This window comes from Falco cherrug, chromosome 5 (assembly GCF_023634085.1).
Source record: "Falco cherrug isolate bFalChe1 chromosome 5, bFalChe1.pri, whole genome shotgun sequence".
Classification (NCBI taxonomy): Eukaryota; Metazoa; Chordata; class Aves; order Falconiformes; family Falconidae; genus Falco; species Falco cherrug.
This window is the reverse complement of record NC_073701.1, coordinates 68,384,990-68,409,063: the sequence shown is the minus strand read 5'-3', so window position 1 is coordinate 68,409,063 and position 24,074 is coordinate 68,384,990. Positions and strand designations below refer to the sequence as shown.

Genomic DNA, 24,074 nt, shown 5'->3' with positions numbered 1-24,074 from the left:
GTTATTATTTTTTAAAAGTTGATGAATATAAACTTTTATACTTTCACAGTTACAATTGGTTCTGGGATTTCAATGAGTGAGTGTTACAAAGACTGTATGATAGGAAATAAAGTGAAAAAAATCCCAGAGATATGAAGAATGCTAAGAAACTGTGAAGACGAAAGAACATAAGTGATCTGGGAAAGGGAAATATGCTTTAAATAAAAATGACTGGATAGAGCTCTGAGCAGCCTGGTCTGTTCTCATCATTGAGCCTGCTTTGAGTAGATCAGACTAGAGACCTCTTTATGCACCTTATTATCTGAATTACACCTATGAACTTGGGTGCAAAGCTTTGTTTTGGGGAAGAAATATGAAGAACTATCATTTATCACTGGAATAAGTTTATTATTTACCTGAACTGTAAAGTGTGTATTTTAACTGCTTAATAAAAGTTGGGGAATAAGTTTTGTTAAAGAAACAAGACATCAAAAAACTTTCCAGCTTAATTTTATTTGCTTACAGCATGTCTGCAACAGAGAGGTGCTTGTCATTTGCATGCTATGGAGGTGCAAGGCATGAAGTCAAAGATAGAAACTTTCGTACTAAGAAGTCTGTGAATACTATAGAAATCTTCATAAATTGTGGATTTTGGGAAAGGGGATTGTGTGGTTGGTTGGCTGCTTGCTTTTGGGTTGGGTTTTCTTTGGGGGGGGCAGGGAGGTTGTAGCTTTGTGTTTTGTGGGGTTTTTTTCTGTTTCTGTTTGTTTGGGGTTTTTTGTTTTTAGAAAAGCAATGATCTTACCAGAAAAAAGTCGTCTATATTTGAAACCTGATCCACTTTGTAGAGAGCAACAGCTTTTATTCCCACTGTTATTCCAGAACCAATGAGGTGAACAGGCAGCAGACTGTTCCTTCTTGTACATCAATAGTGTCATATGTTTAGGTTATGATAGTTTGTCAGGTAAATACCTCTTGAATTTGTCTGTGTCAGAAGAGTGAGTGTGACATAACTCAAGCTGTACAGATTGGTTGAGTTAGTTGGAAATTAATATACTAACCTTAACAGTGCTTTAATACTGTGTTACCTGCTGAATCATTTAAGTAAAATTAAAACATTATTAGACACAAGGTTTTCTGCAAGTGCATAATGAAGAAAACTACCTTAAGTAGAAGGTTGTTTGGTTACCCAGCTAAGGGCACAGGAAAATCTGTGCAGGCTGGGTCATTGGAAGGAAACAACTTGATTCCCAGATTCTAGCGTGAGTTTTCGAAAACAAGAGTTAGATACAGAAGAAACTTCTTTTATCTAAATTAAGGATGTTTTTAAGAACTGCTGAACTTGTGCTGTGAGACTTCATGAAATTCTGAAGAGACATAAAGTAAGATAAGTGCTGTGTGCTATACTTTTAATTGTATTCAAAAATTAATTGTGCTTTTAGAAGTTTACTTAGTAGGTTTTAGCTTGCCTGAATTTGTTAATACTTGTCTTCTGGGAACTGAAACTAAGAACTGGAGCTACTGTACTGTTGTTACAGCACTTTGCTTTTTTGTTTTTTAATAATAGCACGGAGCTTCTGTGCTCGTGTTTGAGACTGCTGGTATATTGTAAACTTAAAATAGGTACCTAATGGATAGCTGTCTCTATGGAAAGGCTATGAATTGGCACTTAACATGTTTCCTGAATCCAAACTGAACTACTGCACTTGAGAAATTTTCAGTGATTATATTTTTTTTTTGCTCTAATTTGCAGGAGCAGGTAATACATGTTATATATGTGTGGTTTTGTAAAAGGGACAAGAAATAGAACTTCTGCTAGTGTTACTGCTTCTTGCCCTCTAGCAAGATATTTATGTCAAGTTTTGGTTCTGAGCAGATATTAAGGATTTTGTTGCTCACCCTGTGAATGTGTTGTGTACAAAGATGACTTTCATTTTACAATTAACCTGGAACTGAGAAGAGCTAAGATTGATATCCCTCAATGTTGCTTAGACTGCTTTGGAATTTTTATGCCATAAATTGTTAGGGTATTTTGGCAAGAATATGATTGTATACTTACTGCTTAATGAAAGCCTATTAATTATGTAATGATACAACCTGCTTTAGGAATTATGACATTGCACCTTTTTTCAAACTTTTATCTTCTGATTCTTTCATCTCATTGCAGGGTGTGTTGTCAGTGGTCACAGCTAGTCAGTCTGATGTTACTACCATTATCCAAATTACTGTAAAACAAATTGGAAACTTGCTAAGGCAAGCTCATTCTGTCAGCTTCCCTTTGAACGTCCACATTTGATCTGAGTCCGTTTGTATCTTTGCTGTGGTAGGCCCCCAAACAGCTCCGTTGGTCCAGAGTGCGTCCCTTACTGGTAAAGAACTGACTGTGCCTTGTCCATATAAGAACGGTTCATGCAGAGTGGACCCTGCCACAGAGGGGAAAATGCACTTCTCGGGAGCCCTAGCTGAGGACAAACTAGAACATTGCTAATGAGCAATGAGCTTATTCTTAGTTAACTTAAAATCAAGAATGACAGTCTTTCATCAGTCTTCTGTGGCAAGCTTTGTACTAGCAGAGACTACTTTGTTCTGTATGTTTGGTTCAAACTACTGAAAGTTCTTGATTATTTTTTTTGTCTTGTCTAAAATCCAACATGGTCTTAATTGTAATTTGGTAAAGAACATTGAGTTGTACTGTTTTGCATATCATTCTGAAACTGCTTTATTGTGTACTTGTAAGCAGTGATTATGTTCCTTCAAATGCAAGTTGCTTTTGACAACAGATTTCAATTTTACAAATGATAATTTAAGTATGGATAGTTTCATAAAAGAAAACAAAGAGCAAATGAAAAAATAAATGTAACTGCTCTTAATTTGGACTGATGGTCTTGCCATAACTTGGTTTGTTAGAGAGTTAATGGACTTGTTTTAACATGCAACTTTTTTGAGCCTCCTGGCAATGATTGCCCACTTAATATATTTCCACATTGTTCAAACAATTGTTACAGATGCAAAGCAACTTTTATCCAGCTTTCATGTAAGTTGAATGTTTTAATTTACCACAGAAGTCTTTTCATAGTGCAAGACTGTAACAGGATAATCATGGCAAAAAAATAAGTTAGCCTTTCTCTTTGGACTTTGAAGTTAGAGCTTCTGTTGACTGTACTATCCGCAATGATACCAAAATCAGTAGTTCTGTATGGTTGGTTGGAAAAAAACCAGAATTGCTCAAACTTTTGCTATTGTGATCTAAACTAGAATTCTCACAGTTACCTTGAAGAGGGAAGGTTAGCTTTGCTCATTGGTAGTGGTTCAGCATAGCTCAAATATATTTTAAGAAAGAAATGGTCTTACTTTGATTTTTATAGGCGCATTCTTCATTCCAAGGGAGAGCTGAGTGAAGACAGACACAAACAATATGAGGAGTTTGCAATGTCATATCAGAAGCTGTTGGCAAATTCTCAATCTCTAGCTGATCTTTTGGATGAAAATATGCCTGACCTGCCCCAGGAGAAACCAACACCTGAGGGTAGGCCATCTTCTAAAGCAAGTAAACAGAATGCTGGATTTCACTTGGATGTGGTGGGAAAGCTAACCAAACCCTTTCTGATGTTTGCTTTCCACTGATTTCTTTTTATTTAGGCTTTCCCCCTTAAGGATATAACCGAATAATACACTTTTTAATCAATATAATTAAACCTCATGTAACCTTAACTATTGTATATGCCACGTAGTTATGGTAACTTACTATCTCTTTAGATTTGTTTCAAGTAGCACAGGAATAAATAGAAAACTAAAAATGTTTTTAACCTAATCCATTCCATTTAATATAATGCATTTTTTAATATTTAAAGAACTTTGTGTTAGAGTTTTGAAATCTAAAATTGTTCAACAATGGGTTTGAAGTGTATTTTGGGTCATGATATTATGAGCTGGAACATATTGTTAAACCGGGTGAGTCACTAGGTGGCTCTCTGGCCCCCTGAGGAGAAATGCAGCATTAAGCTGGCAGAGCTATTCAGTGCCTTAATCTCAAATTTTTAGATTTAGAGATGTTGTTGAAATGATGACTGTACCTTTAGTCTTATCTCTTGATTTTGAGCTTAAAGTTGTATTTATTGAATGCCTCTAAATTTAAATTATTCTTTTTAAACTTCTGTTCTTAAACTGTAATGGGGTACAGTTTATCATACTCAAAGCGATTACTTTTTATGCTAATGGAGTTAGTCTGTTACAGCTTTCCTTTTAATTTACCACATAATGTGCTGCTTGATTTGACTTTCACGCTGATACTGTCTGTGTTTTCTATCATTGTCAAATTTACAATTTTAAGATAACTTACTGATGTATCTAGTATTAAGATTGGGTTGTTAAAAGCACTTTATACATTGCAATATTTAAGTGAAAACAGTAGTAGTAATAAATGCATTAATGTGTTTCTAAAAGTATTGTTTTTAATCTTTCAAGGGGCCTACCATTAGGAAATCAGAAATGTGTGCAAATAACTTACGGTTTCACTCTTTTTGCAGAACATGGACCTGGTATTGATATTTTCACACCAGGAAAGCCTGGAGAATATGACCTGGAAGGGGGTATCTGGGAAGATGAAGATGCTAGAAACTTCTATGAGAATCTCATTGACTTAAAGGCTTTTGTGCCAGCAATTTTGTTTAAAGATAATGAAAAATGTTCCCAGAACAAGGAATCTGGCAAAGATGAATCAAGAGGTAGAACGCTTAGATGAGTAGTTTTTTAACATATCTTGTCCAACAGGTATACAAATTTGATGGAAGTAATGAGTCTCATGAAATAATTTGTGGTGATCAGAAGAGTACACCAGTTTGGATGAATTTTTAGGGAAGAAACTGTGGGATAAGGGTTATATCTGGGTATGGTATTAAGGAAGAAAAAAAAAGTAAATGCATTGTAATAGTGATAGGATTTTAAATTTAAAATAATTGGAGATTAAGCAGTGTGAGTAAACATTAACTTTTCTGTGGGAAACCTGAAAGTTTACCTTCTTTGAAAGATGGTTAGTGTTCGTTTTGGTTTTTTTCCACTAAACTGTTAATGGTAGCTAACTGTCTCAGTACGAAATTCCAGTAGATTTAAAGATCTGGGTGGTTCCTCATTTCTGACGCAGCGCTAGGTTCACAGCCAGGCATTGGTAGGCTTTCAGTTATAACAGGATGAAAATTACATTCACCATCGCTGGCTCAAAGTGTAACAAGGTGCATCTTTGGATAAGAGCAGTGTTCTGGCATTGAGGAAATGCCAGCAAAGACACAGGCCACGTGGTTTTCTAATACACATGCAGTAGGTCAGGGCTGAGTATTAATGGAATTTCAACTTTATAGCCCATGGCCTTCTTTCTGATTTCTAAATTCTGAACTTTCCCTGTGAGGATAATTAGGTGTTGGAGCAGCTTGCCCAGGGAGACTGGAATCTCTGTCTTAAAGGATTTTTCAAGATAACTGGAAAAAATGTGAGAGAAATCTGATGTGAATAGAGTGCTCAGCCACTCTGAGCAGAAGGTTCAACTGGAGACCTCACCAAGGTCCATTCCAGACTAATTTCATCTGTCATTCTAAACAGGTTGCCTGCTTTGTGAATCTGCTGTTTCCATATGATGTGTGCACTGTTTAGAAGTTGTCACATTTTTGTTTGAAGAATTTAAGTATTTTAATAAAGTTATTTGCCTTGAAAATTACTTTTTTTTATGATGTGTAGGCTGCAGGTGAGGTTTGAAGGAGGCCTGAAAGAATAGCAAAATATGTAGATAGCAGTCTCTTGGAAAAATGCTGTATGCTGGACTGGTGGTGTTGTCAAGAAAAATATTAGCGATTCCTTTCCGAATTTTCATCTAGAGATTCATAGATTATTTGTTTTCAAGGAAAATACGATTTTTATTTGACCTTCTACATAGCGCATGATTTCTTTAGTATCTTCCTCCTGTTCTGCTGTTTGCTTTTTTTTTTTCCCTTTGTCTGCGTAAAACACTTTTGCTTACCTTGCTTTGTCCATTTTGTTACCAGTTGAGCTATGAAGAATATGCAGTGCAGGCATTAGAATTAGTATCTTTGAAACTGGCTCTTTTTGAATACTGTTTGTGAATACTCGGTTACTAGGCTTTTGGAGGATGTTTTTTTACCTGACCTTCCCAGTATGCACGTTTTGTTTGCTTGTACTTTCATGTGATGGCCTGGCAATTACATTTTAAGCGCTTTTGGACTTAGATTGCTACATTTCTGAAATCTTGTTCCATTTCAATGTATGCATGTCATCCAATGAAGATGTACCAAGTATAGTTTGAAACAAACCAAAGCACTAAAAACTGTTGGCAGTCCTTTACAGGCCCCAGTGCAGGTAAACGTTTACAATTTTTAGGCGTGTGGTTAAAGCTGCATGGAGGGTATCAAACCACTGAGACCCAACAGATGAGACAGTGTCGTCTCAAGAAGTGGGTATTCTTTGTCCCATTTCCTTTTAACAAGATGAAGACACTTAACAAAATGCGAGTCTTCCTGTATTCTAATCGTGACTGTGTATATTTAATAATTTAATATTTCTACTGAACTTTTAAATAGATTCAAAAGATGCCAAAGATAACAAGGAAGCATCTGGGAGTGAGGATTTGGAGTTGGAGCTGGAGAACCTGGATATTAATGATGATCCCCTGGAGTTAGACTGTGGAGATGAGGCAGAAGATCTTACAAAAAAGCTGCTTGATGAGCAAGGTAAAAAGAATGGTTTTTAGGAATTCTTTGGTGTTCCCTGGTGGCATTTTTTGAGCTTGGTGGTTTTTAGTCAGTATGTAGAGTGACTTCAGGGAGATTTATTTAGTTATGAAAGTAGTTGCTAGAAACCGTTAGGATTGTGGTCAGAAATGCAATCAAAACGAGACATTTGGCTACAAGTGAAAAATACATGGAGGTTTATATAGTGAAAGTTACTGTTGCCCTCATACAGCTTTTAAAAAAGAATGTGGAGGCAGTTGTCTGAAAAGTGACTAGAAAGGAGTATATAGACTTCAATGCATAAACGATTTTTTCATCAAATGTGCTTAGGGTACTAATAAATTGTTTTCTGTTTTTAACTTCCCTTGAAATCTATGATTCATCTCTGCCTTTCTGTCTTGTTATTCATTAAAGACTTTTCTTTTGATGTTACAGCTTTACACAGCAGTATTTAAGAATTCTAACCTCTAATTATGCGTAAAGGGCTGCAAATGGCATCTGTGAAAATCTAGCTGTGTTAATTTTACTAAGGGAAACAGCAGCAAAATGATTCTTGAGAATTTTTCTTATGAATTGCAAGTTTTTGTTTCAGTAGTACTAAATAGGGGTAAAGCAGGTATTGAGAGCTGTATAAAGGAGCAAGTGAGGAGTTTTCTTTGAGCCCAGTTGGTAAGACCCATCGGTTTTGCTGCTTTGGATTTCCAAGGGCCAGTGCAGATTCTTTTAACTTCTGAAGCAGGAAACTTGTTCTGTGTTTAGAATGTGTGTGTGTATGGGAAAAATCACATCTAGAATTGACTGGCTGGAGATTCTGTGGTTTAAAAGTGAAAATCCTACCTGATCTAGTGAATTTATAATCTAATCATCCTCTTGCTTGAATCTGCATTGGTCTTTAAAAGCTAGGAAGTTAAAGCCAGAACTTCAAGCCATGGGGTTCACAGTGAAAGCAGAGAAGTTCAGACCCCGGCGAACGCATGTGTATCAGTGTTTAAAGCATGGGTTCATCTGATCAGGCTCATGAATGGATCTGTCAGTTCGGGCGTTGAGTAGCTTGAACAACTGAAAGTGCAAGTTTCTCTCAGGTGGCAATACGGATGGGTTAGGGCATGTCAATCTTTAAATTGGATGACTCTCTCGTGTACCTAAAGTTAGATGAGCTGAAATTCATCTTGGGACTATGCTGGTCTGTGACACCTCACAGATTCAAAGAAGTTAGCTCCAGAGCCAGATCTTTTCAGACTCCTCCTGAAAGATGGAAAGGCTGTAAGGGACCTTTAAAGCAGTCTGCCTGCCCTGCAATAAGCAGGGACATCTTCAACTAGATCAGATTGCTCAAAGCCCCGTCTAGCCTGATGTAAGGTGATGACTTGGGGTGTAGATTTCATTGACAGAGGAAATAAGTAAATTACAGAGGGGAAAACAGGATAAATGGGGTAGACAGTCCAGTCAGACAGTGGGCACTGCATATCTTCTGTTACTTCTGCATCACTTGTCACTTCAGTCTTTTCTCCCCCATCCAAATACGAGGCAGACAAGGCAGTTTTCCAAAGTGTATGTTTTTAAAGCAGGTCTGCCCTGGTTGGAGTCTATAGTTAGCTAAATTTAAGATATGACGTGTAAAAGGAAAGTTGATGCAGTTAGTTGAAGAGATTTGCTTACCAGGAATTCAGCTAATTTATTTTGTTTCTCTATTGTGTTAACTTTGAGTGAATCTTAATTTTCTTGTTTTCAATATGCTCAGGGAAGAGAAAGGGAGCAGATAGCACTGGAGCTGAAAATAGTGGCGGAAAACATGCTGCAAGAAGTGAGTTTTGAGGTTATTTTTAAGAGAGAAGGTAAAATGGTAAAAATGAAGCTGTGTGAATGAAGACAAAGATGCTAAGTAAGGAATGGACAGGGTGAAAGCCATGAAGGGTACTGGAAGCATGAAGAGTGATGTTAATACATATTGATCTAGCACCAGTTTTTATAAGGTTGTTCAGCAGCAGAGAAGATGTGTAGAAGGAAGTATTAAGTCACAGAATCACAGAATGGTTGGGGTTGGAAGGGACCTCTGGAGATCACCTAGTCCAACACCCCTGCTAAAGCAGGTTCACCTAGAGCAGGTTGCACAGGAATGCACAGGAATCTCAAAGTCAATCCTTTTAATTTTACTACACTGTTCAGAGAGCTAGCAATCTATCAGAAAACCTATCAGAAAAGCAGGAATTGAAGAAAAATCTAAAAATAGTCATTAAGAAATATTTTTTGGAGTTGTGAGACTGGCTTCTGAACACATTCCTCAGTGAGGCTTTGATTCAACAAACAAGATCTTTAATACTATGCCTGAGTGTTGTGCAGAGAGCGGGATCCAGCCAACAATTTGCTTATGGTGTTGGTTTATACCATCTGAATGTGAGGGCTCCTGCATCATCAGATTCATTACAGAAATTTGTCTTACAGAGGAATAGCTACTAGCATTACAAAAGCAATTCTATTTCCACTGTCTGGGTGATGCTGTACAAAGTAGACTGAAGCTTTCAGGCAGAGTGGATTTTCTAGGAGAGAGACTGCTCTAAGTTTAGAGTTTTGCAAAAAGTAAAAAAAAGATGTTGCCAATAAGGGAGCCAGGGTTTTCTCAGAAAATGTATGTGTGTAGGGAGAGGGGAAGGCAAATAACTGTTGTTGCTGAAGTAGAAGATTGTTTGATACTGATCGTTGCAGGAGAATGACTTCAGTAAGTCCTTAGTGTCTTCTAATGCTTTCTCAGTTCTGCTCCCTGGAAGTTGCAGGGTTGCATCCATTTTTGGTTAAATATAAAGGTGTTTAAAAAGAAAAGAGATTTACTTTCAGTCTCTGCAGTGATCATACTGCATGATTTGATCTGCACCCAGATAGACTATCACAAATAGTCTAACTGTAACTGTTACACGTAACTACTGGTAGTAAATATTTAAAAAGAGGTAATGCCGTTGTAAAAATGTGGTGGTGATGAAACGGTGGAACTCAAGAGGATCAAGGTGAAAATCAAGAAATGAGTGATTTTTTTTGCACGAATTAAATACCTAGAATTGTCATTTGCCTTAGAGAAGGAAGCCATGACTGTTTCATTTCCTGTCACTGTAAAATTCTTAATTTTCTATCTTAAGTCACAAACCTGATTCAGGTACTATAAAAGAGCCTTTCCACTTCAAAACTATCTGTGTACTACGATGAGAAAGAAATACTTAGAAATACGGTTTAAGAATATCTGTGGCCCTCCAGTGAAGGAGAGGACCAGTGAAAGAATAGCTGTATTTGGGAACTGTTGAGATCGAATGTGGTAGCGGGGCATCTTGAAAGATTGTCTTGGAAAGTGACTGAATTGTCAAAGACTTATTTTTTTTAATTTATTTCAAGAGCATTGAGTCAGTTTGAGTAGAAGATTGAGGTGAGACAACTAATTGCTCTGAGGGAAAAAGGGGAAGATAAAAGAATGTTCTGAAGTGTGCCTATAAATACCTAGATGGAAAAATGCCTTAAAACAAGACTTGCTAGTAAAAATTATCTGGCTTGAGCTGTTGCATGCATCCTAGTGAACTCCAGCTCTGATTAGATGGATGATGAGAGTCAGGGTTCCATTAGCATTTAAAACTTTGTGGTAGTCTTTTGTCTGAGCCACCTGGAACACCTTCCTTTTTTCTGCCTTTCTTAATGAACCCTTCTTTCTTGTTCTTCCAACTTCTAGTTGCCTGTGCCGGAGAGGAGGAAATGTTGTCTGCTTTAATCTCTAGTACCTTCAAGACTGGGAATCTGGCAGTGTTCCTTGGAGCAATGCTTAGCATTTGTCTACCTAAGCTCAACCCCTGCCCCTAGCAGTTTACAAAAACAAGAAAAAGAAAAAAAAAAGTCCTACAGTGTAGCATCTTTGTTATCTCTTTGCCTTTCAGTAACTTGAAAAAGGAATGGGTGTTCTCATGCTGGTTTTTCTTACTGTTTAGTCTGTAAAGACATAGTGACTTCACCAGGTGTTGGGTATTTTGTAGTTTATTTGAGTGTGATTTCGACCACCACCACCATATTCTCCTCTGAAGTCTGTGCCTGTTTTCCTTTCACATACGTCTTGGGTACTTCTGTTACTACTGAACATCCTCAAACTGAAAGAAAACCAAGCTTCATGATGATCCTTATTTCAGGAAGTAGTGTTCTTTAGTGTTCCTTTGGCTGAGGAAGGGTTCTTTCTGAGTGTTTGTGTTATAATTCATTGTTTTGACCTGTGTTGTGCTATAGAGCAAACTAAATGCCTCTCTAGTAAAATCTGGACATTTTTTGAGGCATACTACGGTTTTCCAATTGGAGGGTAACTAGGGGGATTGGTTTGGTGAGATCTTTACAGTTAATGTTAGAAAATCTGGATTTCAGTGGTAGAGTTGGCCTGCAGTCTTCTACCTGAGTAGTGTTATTGACTCAGTCAGTAGATACAGGTCACTGTCACTGCTCCCCATGTTGCTAATTACACAGAAGCATTTGCTTGAAAAACAAGTTGTCACTTGCCTTGCAATTGCTACATGATCAACCCTCCCTTCTTGTTGCTTTATGGTTCTATACTCTTGTTTCTGTAAGCTGAAGGAATTAGGTTGGCCTCTAGCTTTTAGAGCCTCAAGTGAAAAGATGTCAAGAGCATACCGGATGAAAGAATGATCTGAGTGGACATTTTTGATCAAAAATTCTATTCCTCCTGCAGAGCAAACATACATGAAAAAGTAGAATCTTCAGTTGCATTAAGGTGTTTGGGGTTTTTCATTCCTGTATTATTTTCCTTCATGTTTGGGCTTTCTTGTGGTCCTCCTTTTATCACCTCAAGAAGTTACCATAGTTTTCTAGGAATATATATTTGATGATGCTGCTGACAGTATAAATTAGGAGGGAAGGAACTTCATTAATACAAATACAGGTTTTGAAGGTGATACTTCTGACTTTTGTCAGCCTGGACAATTAATGGATTTATTTTTTTTTTGCATTAAAAAATGAAATTTTGTATTCATCTTTGTATCTTATTTTTTTGAATCTGTGGATGAATGTTTAACTGATCATTACAAATGCATTGTGTTTTGGGAATGTGATTGTAAATCATGATATTTCATAGCTTAAAGATGTGTGCTGCTTGTTTATTTCACTCTGTTAGAACAAGAGGATGAAGAAGCCAGTACTGGATCTCATTTAAAACTTATAGTAGATGCTTTTCTCCAGCAGCTTCCAAACTGTGTCAACAGAGACCTCATAGACAAGGTATAGTCATAGTTTTCATTTTTTCCACTCTTAAAAGCTATAATGCTAGATCAAATAGATCAGAAATAAAGATTTGAAGTTTTGGAGTTTAGCGGTAGCTGAATTAATTTTTAACCTGGAGGAAATACTTTCTTTTTCTCACTTAGCCATTGCCCAAATACCATGTGATACTGATTTAGTCTGGCCATTTTCTTACATGTGTGTTTGTTTTGGAAGTAGACTTGACTTTTTCCTTTTTTCCTCCATTACTGCCTGACAAATTACTCTTCATCTACCTACAGCTGCTTTCGTCCTTGTGTTCATTTAAAGAATCAGTCTGTATTCCTGTAACTGGACGTGTTTTCTGGCTATGTCAGTTCTAGACAAAAATGAAGATTTTTCTTTCTGGTTATTTTTAAAGCAGCTGCATGTAACAGCAATAGCTCTAAAAGATGCTTTTGAAAAGCATGCTATATTGCTTTAAAAAAACCTACTCCATTAAAGGTGAAGTACTGTATTGACTATTCTCTTTATAGGCAGCAATGGATTTTTGCATGAATATGAATACAAAAGCGAACAGAAGAAAACTAGTACGAGCACTTTTCATAGTGCCTCGACAGAGGTAAGAACTGAATTGGAACAAGCTGGATCCACCCTTTGGTTATTTAACTTAACATATGATATATGTGTATATTTTTTAACTGCTTAAGTAACTGAAAACCAATGTATGTTCCAAGTAGCATTTGTTTATTACTGATGTGCACTTCTGGACCAATTTATGCTAGAGCCCCAAAGAAATATTTAGGATTCATGATGAAGCAATTCACACAATATTTTGCCACAGCAGTGTAAATTCTTTTAATAATTACTTCCGTTTTCTGGTACTTGCGTGTTTATAGTGAATCTTTTCATTACTTTTTTTTAACCATGAAACCAACAAAACCTACCTTCTATCAAAAAAGGAAAATATATTTAATTCAGGAGAACTTGCACCGCTTTATGTAAGAACCTGTGAATAGTTAGAGCACAGTGTAGTTTAGGTAGGAGGATTTTCTGTGGTACGTTAATTCTGATACAGTACATAGTTGTTATAATAGCCTTGTATCTTCTGCAGCAGGAGAGGATTCCACACCATCCAGTTTAGAGAAAGCAAGTAGAATAGTTTGAGCCTGGCCTCTTCTGTCCGTGTAGAGTTTTGCTCTTTTTCCTTGTCTCTCTTTGTGTAAGCAAGGTCCCTGCACTTCCAGGAAGAGCCTTGCTTACAAAATGATTGCAAATGTTAAAATAAAAATGTTAAATTCATTGGAAGAATAATATATTTCTCTGCTCTCTGGTAAACTTACACCTTTAATAGGTGTAACTTAAATAGGTGCAATTATGAAGGAGTCGCTCTTCCAGCTCCACCTTGCCTTGTTTCTCCTGGTTGTTTTGATCCTGATTTTAGTTTCAAGTGTTTCATCAACATCTTGGATATCCTGTTAAGAGTTCACACCACTTGGATTCCATTCCCTTTTAACACTGGGGGAAGAAACATGGTTTGAGTGTCCATTTTGTCTCAAAACTTGTGTAGACTACTGCTTTGAATAAACACTTTGTTGTGGTGTTTTCCTTTTAATCACTTCCTACACTGTGTTTTCAACCTTAATTCTAGCTTATTTCTACACTCCATCTGCAATAAGCATCTCCTGTGCTAATAACCCTGCTCTTTTAGCTGTATATAAAGCAATGGTTTGTTTGCTGACCGTATCCATTAACCTGACTCTTATGTTGATACTAGGTTTTGCAGTTAGATAGTACACATAATCTTCCATTCTCTTATGCATTCTTTTCTCTAAAAATTAAGGTTTTGACGTCTCAGTCTTTGGAGGCTTTGATAGAGGCCTGATTGTGCCTGAAATATGACTGATAGAGGAGGCAGGCAGCTGAATATCTTCTGTGCTAGACATAACTAGGTGCTCTTCAGTCCGAATGACGGTGTAGAGGAAATGATGTTTCCATTTATCAGCCTGCTGGTAATCATGAAATGCATCAGAACACAGTTTGAGAAGAACTTTTTTTTTTCATGGTCTATGACATCTGCAGCAATATAAATCAGCAGGATGACTTAAATTATTGTCTTCAGCTCTACCATAATAGAGGATTTTCCATGTTTGCAAAATTAAAAGGGGCTTGTTGGCTGGTCTGTGAACATACAGTAATATTTGTACTACTGCTCTGTATTTCTTTCTGGTGCTGTGGATTCCAGATAGGTTAAATTGATTGTTAACTCTTAGAATCTCCTTGAAGATGCATTATTTTTTTTGCATAATCCACTGCAGTGTGCTAGATGATAATGATCTGAAGGAACTTGTTGACATTGTCCCCAGTGGAAGAGGTTTTTTCAAAGAACAACATCATAATGGCTTGTAAATCCAGCAGCTTGGTTTCATAGATACCATGAAAGCAAAAGTTAAATTCTTTTGTGTATTGTAGTACTTAAAAAAAGGAGATGTGTCTTTGATGAGGCTGTACTAGGAACACAGTAAGTTCCCAGAAACATATATAGTCTCCACATTGTTGCTGTCCTCCCAGTGGTAGTTTCATTATCCCACAAAAGTGTTTTATAATAATTTTAAAAAGATTAATTTTTCTGTAGGAACTAGTAGACTAGTATAGATGGTGTGGTTGGCTCAAGAAGCTGCTATCTTCGTGACAGTTCAATTCTCTAATAGTTGGAACTAATACTGAAATGGCTCAGCTGATCTTCTCACTGTTGCTTTTTAATTATAAATATTATTGTTAATATTAGGAAATATTAATATTCCACGTACAAAAAGGTATTTTAATACCTTTTTCTGCTGTCTGCTCAGAGACCTACTGGACTAATTAATGCTCCATCTTCCAGCTGTAAGATCTGAAGTTCAGTAGCGTATATCTGCCTGTTCTTTTGCCTGCATTAGTGGTGCCTGTCCCTGGACTACTAAGCAGGAGAAACAGGATGTGGACTGAGCTGCTTGTTCTGAACCACAGACAGTTGCATTGAAAATACCTGCTGAATTGCCCATAGATGCAGATGACTTCAAATGGCAATCTATCCGTATTATTTAGATTTGCTTTATTACTGCAGTTAGTAAAGGAGCAGTTCTGCTTTCTGTCTTGAAATCAACGTTTATAATCCTTGTGGAATTGTGTATATGGCACACAGTACTAATGGCTGCTATAAAATGCTACAAATTGACTTAGAAAATTATATAATACACTGCTTTGAAGGTTTGTATGCTATGTTTTGACAGTGGTTTTGCTTCATTTATCTCTTCATTGAGCCACAATGGTATGTCTTTACCTTCCGTTATTGTTGCTGCAACTGGTTTTTACTAATTCCAGGAGTTTGTGCAATATCCTTCTGGGATACCATGGGAGAAGAAAGCTTGTTGTGTTTATGTCCTGGAGGAGGTTTTTTTTGTGGGGGTTTTAGGTTTTGGGTATTTTTGTGAAAGACTCAGAGGAACAGTGTCCTTTATAGGGTGTAGATAAACCAGTATATTTTCCAAAGCATTTAGTCTCCAAGCATGTAAGATAATGCTGTCCAAGTCTAGCTATTATGTTGGCAGCAGTAATAAGGTGTTTCAATAACCGAGTCAGTTCTGTTTCTACTCTTGAGAGATCTTAAAGAGTTTTAGGAAATGTGCAGGGACAACAGTTTTACCAAGAAAGTACAAACTGGTTTCATGTAGGAGGAGTAAGGCAGACACCGTAAAGTTGAAGTCATTATGCAGTGTTGCCAGGGAGCTTTCTCGCTGCTCCTAGGGTTGGATAGATTGGGACAAATGCAGGATTCTTCAAGACAGAAACCTGAACTTGACAGAAAAGGACAGTGTTTCCTGAACTAACTGTAGATTAGTGTTAGTATACAACATCATTGCACTGCTCTGTAAAATACTTATGAATGGATGGCATTTATATTTTCAGCTGCAATCTGAACCTCCAACCCAACAGAACAGAAAGCCTTTTAAAAAGATTTTTCAATGTTAGCATACAAGTGGCTTTCAGATTTTCATTGGAGGATTGCTTTAAAACTAATGATTAGCCTTTTAGTTCAGGACTACATAGTTTGCAATAAAGTGACAATACAGTGATTTAACCCATACTGCTTGCAGCTTTAGGGTATTTATATGTAATTCTTTGCTATCTAACTGAATTATCTTCCTGTACAGATACATGTAATTATTTATGTTAAACTGCATACAGCAATTCTGTCACATTTTTCAGCTTCAATGTGCAAAGTTTAAAATGCTTTAAATTCAAAACAATTCTAGCCAAATGCTAAACAGTAAATAGGAGTTGTGGCTTCTGATTTTTTTGCTGTTGCCATCTAGGGTGATCTCTGAAGTTGTGAGTTTACTAAGGAAAGGATCCGTTGTTTGCCATTCAGAAGTTTTTAGCATTATCTTTCACTGTTATTAATTAACTGCTTCTTGAGTGTTGCATATTTCTGAGCATTTTAACTGAAAAAATTGTAGTCCTGTAGCTCTATATCCTGAGAATCCTCAGGTTCTTTTTGTTCAATTGAACGTGACTTAACAGTATTTCAGTGGCGTGTCTCATTTAAGGATAAAACTGAGGGATGTGCTTGAGATCAAGGAGTTTATGCCATGGCAAAGAAAGAAAAGCAAAAAGTGGTTATCTGGCAGCGTGCAAGGTCCGCTGCATCATTCTCTTCCCACTGAACAGTGCCGGTGGCAGTTTGTACCTGTTCAGGCCCTGTGAATACGCTGCATTTATCTGGTTTATGATTATTTTTCTGAGGCAGGAGTTCTTGCTGTGTTACTTCATTCTTTAAGCTGGCTTTCTGGGAGCATCCCAGTTAATAAATGTAAAAATGCCCCTTCAGTCTTTCTGGGTGTAGGTGTTTTTTATATATATATATATATATATAAAAAAGTACAAAATATATATATATACTTTCTGGATATACAATTTTCTAGAGAGATTGCAATTAGGACTTTAATTTTGAGTGAAGTTGTTTTATTTTTCTGAGGTTTTTTTGTTTTGTTTAACATTTGAAACTTACAGGAAAAGATGTACTCAGCACTGAAGTGGAGTCCATGTGATCCAGAGTTAACTAGATTTAAACCCAAAGTGTGTGGTCAAAATGACAATGGTCAGAAGTAGTGGGGTTTTTACTGTGATACTTTATATTTAGGATGCTTAACAGGGGCTTCAAAGAGTAACTGACTCATCCCTGATGCTAGGTCTTGCTTCATAATGTAGAAGAGTAGGAAGGGAAAGCAATCCCGTGGGATTCCTGTTGGGTTTTTTTAATTTCTCCCCGCCTTCTCAAGGAAAAGAAATGCTTTTGGAGAAAAGAAAACCCGGTTTGATAAGCCTTTATGCAAGTACCAGTAGATGGTGCCACTGATCCTGTGAGAGCTCCACTTCTGAACATGAATTTGTGTCTCCCCTGTGAGAGAGGGAACAGATTCAATCTCTGATTGCCAATTTCACTGTAATTGACCTAAGGCTTTTCCTTATTATATTTCACCTATTTCTAAATACCCAGTCTTGGTATTCTTCCCCATGAAGAAACCTTTTGTATTCTGTAAGGGAATAACAACAATGTGCTCTAAGACTTTAATTTTCCCCCAGGTATGTTCACTTTACACAGAGATGAAATTATTAGCTTTCAGCAGGCAGGTACTTGTTCAGACCAGAATAAAACTTTCAGCTGTTTCTCTTAAAAGAGATACCATACAGAAATCCCCTCAGTTCAAATACACCTCCTCAATTCAGCCAAAGTCCTTTCTTAGTTGAGCTTTTGTAGGTGTGTATGAAGTAATGAGACTTTCACTTTTCTGAGAGTTAATGGCTAAATGCTTAATAACATCATAGTAACTTGCTGTGGCTAGTCGTTCGTGACTGTGTGTTCCAACAAGCTTGAAAAATGTAAATACTGCTTCAGTTATCGATTAACAGGAGAGAATAAAAACTGTTAAATAGGTAACTGGGCTACCTGCAATGTTTCACCAGGAGTTTTATGGCTGCTTCTTCCAGGTAGTATATTCTGACGCTTCTAATCCACAGTTGAAATAAATAATTATCCCTCTTTCTGTGAGTGGATATTAAAGATCTTGGAAATGTCTCTAGTGACATAGCAGTAGAAAGGAGAGGGGAGGTGGTCGAGTATTCTTTGTTTTGGGGTTTTTGTCTTTATGCTCTTCCAGTTTTACTTCATGCCAGGGCAAGCTCAATGTATCAGCTATGCTTTTAGATTTTTTCTCTTGGTATTTTTTTTTCTTTTCCCTAGCAGTAGGGAAAACCTTAAAACTTCATAAAGTGTAAACTCAAGATCCATTTTTCCCTTATAGGCACTTATAGGCAATTTCTCACTTGAGGCATGCAAATTTAAGATGTTTCTGTACACTTAAAACAGTAGGCTCATTCTGCAGTTCATGTGTTTGGAGCATTGACTTACATTCTGAAAATAAACCAAGAAGACTTCTTTCAGCTCGTTAAATAATATTACGAGGCCTCAGAGTGCAGTTGGTTTCTCTGCATTTAAGTGATACATACACATTGACACAAAGCAGCAGTGTTACGTTTTGTGTCCTGTTACAGGATGGTGCAAACCAGGTTTAAGAGCACTTATCCCATTTCTACAACCAGATAGTCTTTGATGGAAAGGAACAAAGTACAAAACAAGGAAAATACAAATTGCCCTCCAGAATTCCCTAAGGGAAGTATGCAGTACTTTGAAATGGGTATGAAGGCATATAATCCAGGAAAGAAAAAGAAAATAAGGAAAGTTCTATAGAAAATTTTGAAGTAATGTTTGTGGGACTGCTAGCTTAGTTTTGGGGAACAGGGTTGCCACATCACATCTGCTGAGCTTTATTTTATGTAATAACTACTGCATTCATGTAGAAGTTCACTGCCTTAGAAATAAAGATGTTTTTGCCTTCCTGGGTATGTCCGCTGCTACTCAAAAAAAAAAAGTGGTAATAAATGGAGTTGTGGAAGAATTTTTCGTTTTGAATGTTGAAATGGGTTCTGAATTTTGTTTGTATCTGGTGATTTCTTAAAGGTCAAATTCTGTAGGTAAGGTGGTGTTTGGCATTTCACCTAAGGCAGTAGTTTTGAAAGGAAATTAACTTCGAAGGATTCCAGTAGGATGTGGTGGCATACCTTCTTGTCTTGTTGTTTTTAAATGATGCTGCAGTCTGAAGTGTGAGCCCATAAAACTGCATGTACGTAGTTCTGTCGGTACACATACATTCATTCTTGTCACAAGTAAAGTGGTGCCCATATTTGTAGACAGAAATGCATTTCTGTTTATAAATTAGTTGTCTATTTTATAAACTCCTTTGTTTGCAGGTTGGATTTGCTACCATTTTATGCAAGACTGGTTGCCACATTGCATCCGTGTATGTCTGATGTAGCAGAGGATCTTTGTTCCATGCTGAAAGGGGATTTCAGGTTTCATGTATGTTTTGTTGATTCAGTTTTTTGCATTCAGATTAACCAGTCTGCTAATAAGTCATCCCTTGGGGAATAAAATAACATTTGTTTTTATGTTGATACTAATTCTTAAATTCAGTGAATATTTGTCAGCCAAGCAAATTTGTTCTAGAATTACAATTTACCATGTATGCCTGCATATATATGTATTAAAATGAACTGTACAACAGTTGCAAACAAAACAAAAGTTGCAAAAATTAGAAACTGCTTTAACAGTAAGTGTTGAGTCTTCTGTAAATTAATAAGTTGCATTCAAAATGAGAACCAACCTATTCTAACAACAGGTTCCCCACTACAAGGTTACTTTTCTAATGTAGTTGTTATTATTGTAATGTAGTGCTTAAGTCAAATTATTTTTTACAGTTTTCATCAACCAGAATTTTATATTCCTCACAAACGTATTTTGTGGCATTGTTTCTTCCACATTCTTCTAAGTTCTGTAATCAAATCGGTTATGGTGCACAGTGATGATTCCCTCACTGTTTTCTGAGATTTATGGCACAGATTTCAAATTTTTTTTCTAATACTGCTGTTAAAAACGTGTATGAATTGATCAGATGTACTGAAGTCTTAACTATCTGAAGTTAAGCTTTTTCTGTTGGGGAGAAATACCATTTTTTATTTTGTGGATTATGTTTAGAGGTAGATATAAATTTGTACTTTGTTAGTAAAATTATGCTGGATGTCAGTAATTTTAAAAAGAAAAAAAAAGTCTTTACTTTATTAACCTGGCTTGAAAAAGCTGCCAATGTTTAATATTTTCTTATGGACTATACAAGTGGTCATATTCATATAGAGACTGTTTGTTGATTTTTAAAATATAGAATCTAGAATATTTAACCACTACTTAAAGTGGGGGTGGCCAGGTGGATGCATGTCTATAACATTAAGTATGTCAGAGGACTTCAGTATTTTGGGGGGATGGGGAAAGAAAATGAAAAGCTTCTAAAGAAACAAGTTTGTAGAAACTTTTAGGAACCTCAGTGATAGGTAAAAACAGAGCATAAGGAACCACACAAATACCAGACACTGCTGAATTCCCAAGCTTATTGTACACATTCAGGTCAAAGTAATTTCTAAGAGGTAGGTATTTTTGAGGGCCTAAAATAAAACTTTTTTTTTCCCCTAGGTAAGAAAAAAGGACCAGATCAACATTGAAACAAAGAATAAAACTGTGAGATTTATTGGTGAACTTACCAAGTTTAAGATGTTCTCCAAAAATGATACTCTCCACTGTTTAAAGGTTAGTGTTGTGACAGTCCTGTATTACTGTATGTGCTGATGTTGTGTCCTGTTCCCCTTCGTATCTCTGTTGATGATGTTATCCATTAATTCATTGCTTAAGATGTTTTAACCCTAATGTCTGCTGCTACTGTATGTGAGGAGACTTTTTTATAGCTGTTCTAGAAGTTAGAATGTTTTAATTTTTGTAGTGGTAGGAATATACTAAAATAAACTTCCACCTTTGGACATAATCAAATTGCTAATAATTTTCTGTGTGAAGTGATGGTAGACATTGCTACTTATCTACTAGACATTGCAAAACTTTCATTATGTTGATCTCAATTAATGTTTTTACAGAGAAAATAACAGTAAGGGGGAGAGGTTAAAGGCAGAAAGTTTTTCAGTGATGCAAGGAAAGGCTTATGTGCCATTTTAGCAGATGCTTCTGTTGAGGAACAAAAATCTGTGGAAAGCATTAACCTCTAGGCATATAGTCTCGATTTGTATGCTGTTAAACGTTCAAATTTATCCTTGATGTCAAATACCAAATTAAAAATGGGTTTAAAAAAATAAAAGTGCCTTTCATAAAAGGTGGTTGAAGACTCACTTGAATTAAGATGGCTTCTGGTGGGAATAATTTCATTTATATGGACTCATTAGGTATTGAAGCTGAATGCTTAAATAGTTACTCATAATTTTTCTTCTCTCATCTATAGGTTATTGTAAAATGCAAAGCTCTATTAATTTGTAGTTATTGCTTAACTTAAACAATACAATTCAATTAGATGTGCTCTGAGGTTATGGTGTCCTTTTGCAGTATTATTTGGTGATTTTCCAGTCTAGCAGCAGGAATTTTAAAGGAGATGTGCCTGAGTTGGAAGGAATATGGGAGAAATTACAGTGTTTGTTTTAATATTGTAGTCTTTTTATGCTAGACTTAGGAACTGTCCTGTGTTTCAGCCTTCTGGAGTCAGAATTTGGGGTCTAGACAGTTCTTATATTTTTTTAATAAGATGAATATTTTGGGTTTTGTTGACATCTGATCAGTAAAATCAATTAGCGGTTTTTTTCTTAAAGACTATGGAATGTAAAGTCTGGTAGATACAACTTACTGTTTTCTGCAGTTGAAAAAGATGCTTAACATGCTGTGTTTTTACATAAACATATACCAGATGCTTCTGTCAGACTTCTCTCATCACCATATTGAAATGGCATGTACTCTGCTGGAAACCTGTGGACGATTCCTCTTTAGATCACCAGAATCTCACTTAAGAACCAGTGTTCTTTTGGTAAGAGGAGACTCATCGTCTTATGGGGGAGGGTGTCATGCACTTAATTAAACCAATTCTTCTATTTTCTGGCTTTGTGAAGTGGTGTCACTGTAACAATGATTGTGACTAATATCTTAATTGTCAGTTACAATGTTGAAACAATTGTAAGTGAAAACTTTCATTAAGTTTTATCTTGGCTGCTCAGGGAGGATAAGATTCTTTAATAAAAAGAAGACAAGTATGGGAGGACAATGAATCAATTTTCCTGAAATCTTGCCTTTTCATTGCGGAATGGGGTTGAGATGGACTAGTATTATATATGTGCGAGTCCTGGGCTGCTTTGGCTCTATCAGCCTTGGTTTGTAGTCCTATGGACCTGTCATCTTGTTATTTATAGCCTGTCCAGTGTTGTCTCAGCTCTGAGATTGCACCTCCTGTGAGAACAGCTTTCTGAAAGTATGCTGGAGAACTCCAGCTGACCTATAAATCTGTTCATGACTTAAAATGTAAATAAAGAATTTAGTTTCTGAAGCAAAAAAACTATTGTTTTTCAGATAATTCAGAGATAGGGCAAAAGCAGAGGATGAGGTTGAAAGAACATGGTAGCTGTACCTGAACATGCTTGAGATGCTATTTGAGGGGGAAAATGGTGGTAAATCGAACCAGAGATAGTAAGATATTTCAGCTGGAGGTGAAGATAGCCGTGAGAGTGTGCCTTTATGCGCCCTGCATAACAACCTGAGGTTCTGAATTTGAAGAAAAAGTTTATGAAGATGCTAGAGGAAGGGGGTTTAGAAATGGAGATTGGTAATTAAGGTGAGAGTAGAAGTGGTATCTGTAAGTCTAGGTAAGTACTGGCAAAGATTTAAAAATAACAAGGATTAACTTTGGGTCTTTTTTAATGTATGAATTTGAGCCCTGAATAATATGTTTACAGGCTTGAGACAATCCTAAAAGTCTGTGTCCAAGCCAAGAGACTGAGTCAAACGTGTTTGAAGTCCATCAACAATAGATACTACCCATAGGAAATTGCGTTAAATTAAAAGCAACTTAAGCAGATACAGACCTACTAATAGCCCATGTTGTTGTATTAGAAGTATGACTAGATGTTTTAATGTTCCCTTCAAATCTGTGCACTGCAGGAATTATATAGACATGTGTATCTGCAGTAAAGAAAGTAGTATTTGTGTTTGGGGGAGAAAGTGGACATTTTACCCTTCTGGAAGGGAGCAGTTGTAAGTGTTTGGAATCTCTTTCTGTAGAGACACAGCACTTAAACTCTGAAATATTGCTGGGTCTGCTCTCTCTCCTCCTTACCAAAGCACAGGCTTATACTTGACATGTCATTTTCTTGACTCTATAGCCTCCCTTCTCATGCTGTAGAGTTAATGAAGACGTAGTTGTTACATACTTGGGTACATCATACGATTTCTTTTCTACAAAATGCTATTTCTTTCTGAACATCTTAGAATGTTGTAGCGTTGTTTCAGTGGCGTAGTCAGTCACAGGAGGATAGAGATTGGCAAATAATTTGCAAGTTCTCAGCTCGTGATTTTTGTTGCAGTGTACTTTGTATCTTGAAAGGCTCAATCTCTCAGTTTTCGAAAGGTTTGCCAGCTGATGTGTTTTATCGTTAAATATATTCCTGTCCATAATGAAGTATTTTCCCCTGAAAACACTAGCCCATTGTCTTTAAAAGACACTTTACTCACTGCTACCAATTTCTTGTAGTTAATAAAAATTTTAGAGGTCAGGAAAAATCAAATACCTTTACCAGAGTTGCTTTTTGTAACAGACTGCTTTTAGTCTTATGCACTGCAAAAATGCTGATTGTTAGCTGTATTGCTGAAATCTGTTGGATGAATGCTAAACATGACTTGACTGTGAAGTGTGAGACAAACCACAAATGCTCTGTCAATAACTGAGGCTTAAAGCCTCACAAGATTTTGGATAAGTAACCTTTTCTTACACATTGAGGAACCAGGAGAAAAGCTAGAGATGACAAGTAAGTTTGGAATATCTATTAAGATGTAAAATAAGCTTAACATTTATATTCTACAACCATATTAACAGCTGCCTCTTCTAATGTTGCCCTGTAGAATGTAGAGATTTCATTTTTACTTAAATAGTGTGGTACCAGTTAGTG

At 36.5% G+C, this 24,074-nt stretch overlaps 1 protein-coding gene across 1 annotated transcript in view; it reads left to right on the top strand.

Moving 5' to 3' along the window:
* Positions 1–24,074, top strand: part of UPF2 (UPF2 regulator of nonsense mediated mRNA decay) — a 68,091-nt gene that overhangs the window by 10,801 nt on the left and 33,216 nt on the right. The window contains exons 4-11 of the mRNA XM_055710666.1: positions 3,345–3,505; positions 4,506–4,703; positions 6,564–6,713; positions 11,857–11,960; positions 12,476–12,561; positions 19,290–19,398; positions 20,563–20,676; positions 21,830–21,946. Coding sequence (XP_055566641.1) covers positions 3,345–3,505; positions 4,506–4,703; positions 6,564–6,713; positions 11,857–11,960; positions 12,476–12,561; positions 19,290–19,398; positions 20,563–20,676; positions 21,830–21,946 — 1,039 coding nt within the window. The remainder of the gene's footprint in view (positions 1–3,344; positions 3,506–4,505; positions 4,704–6,563; positions 6,714–11,856; positions 11,961–12,475; positions 12,562–19,289; positions 19,399–20,562; positions 20,677–21,829; positions 21,947–24,074) is intronic.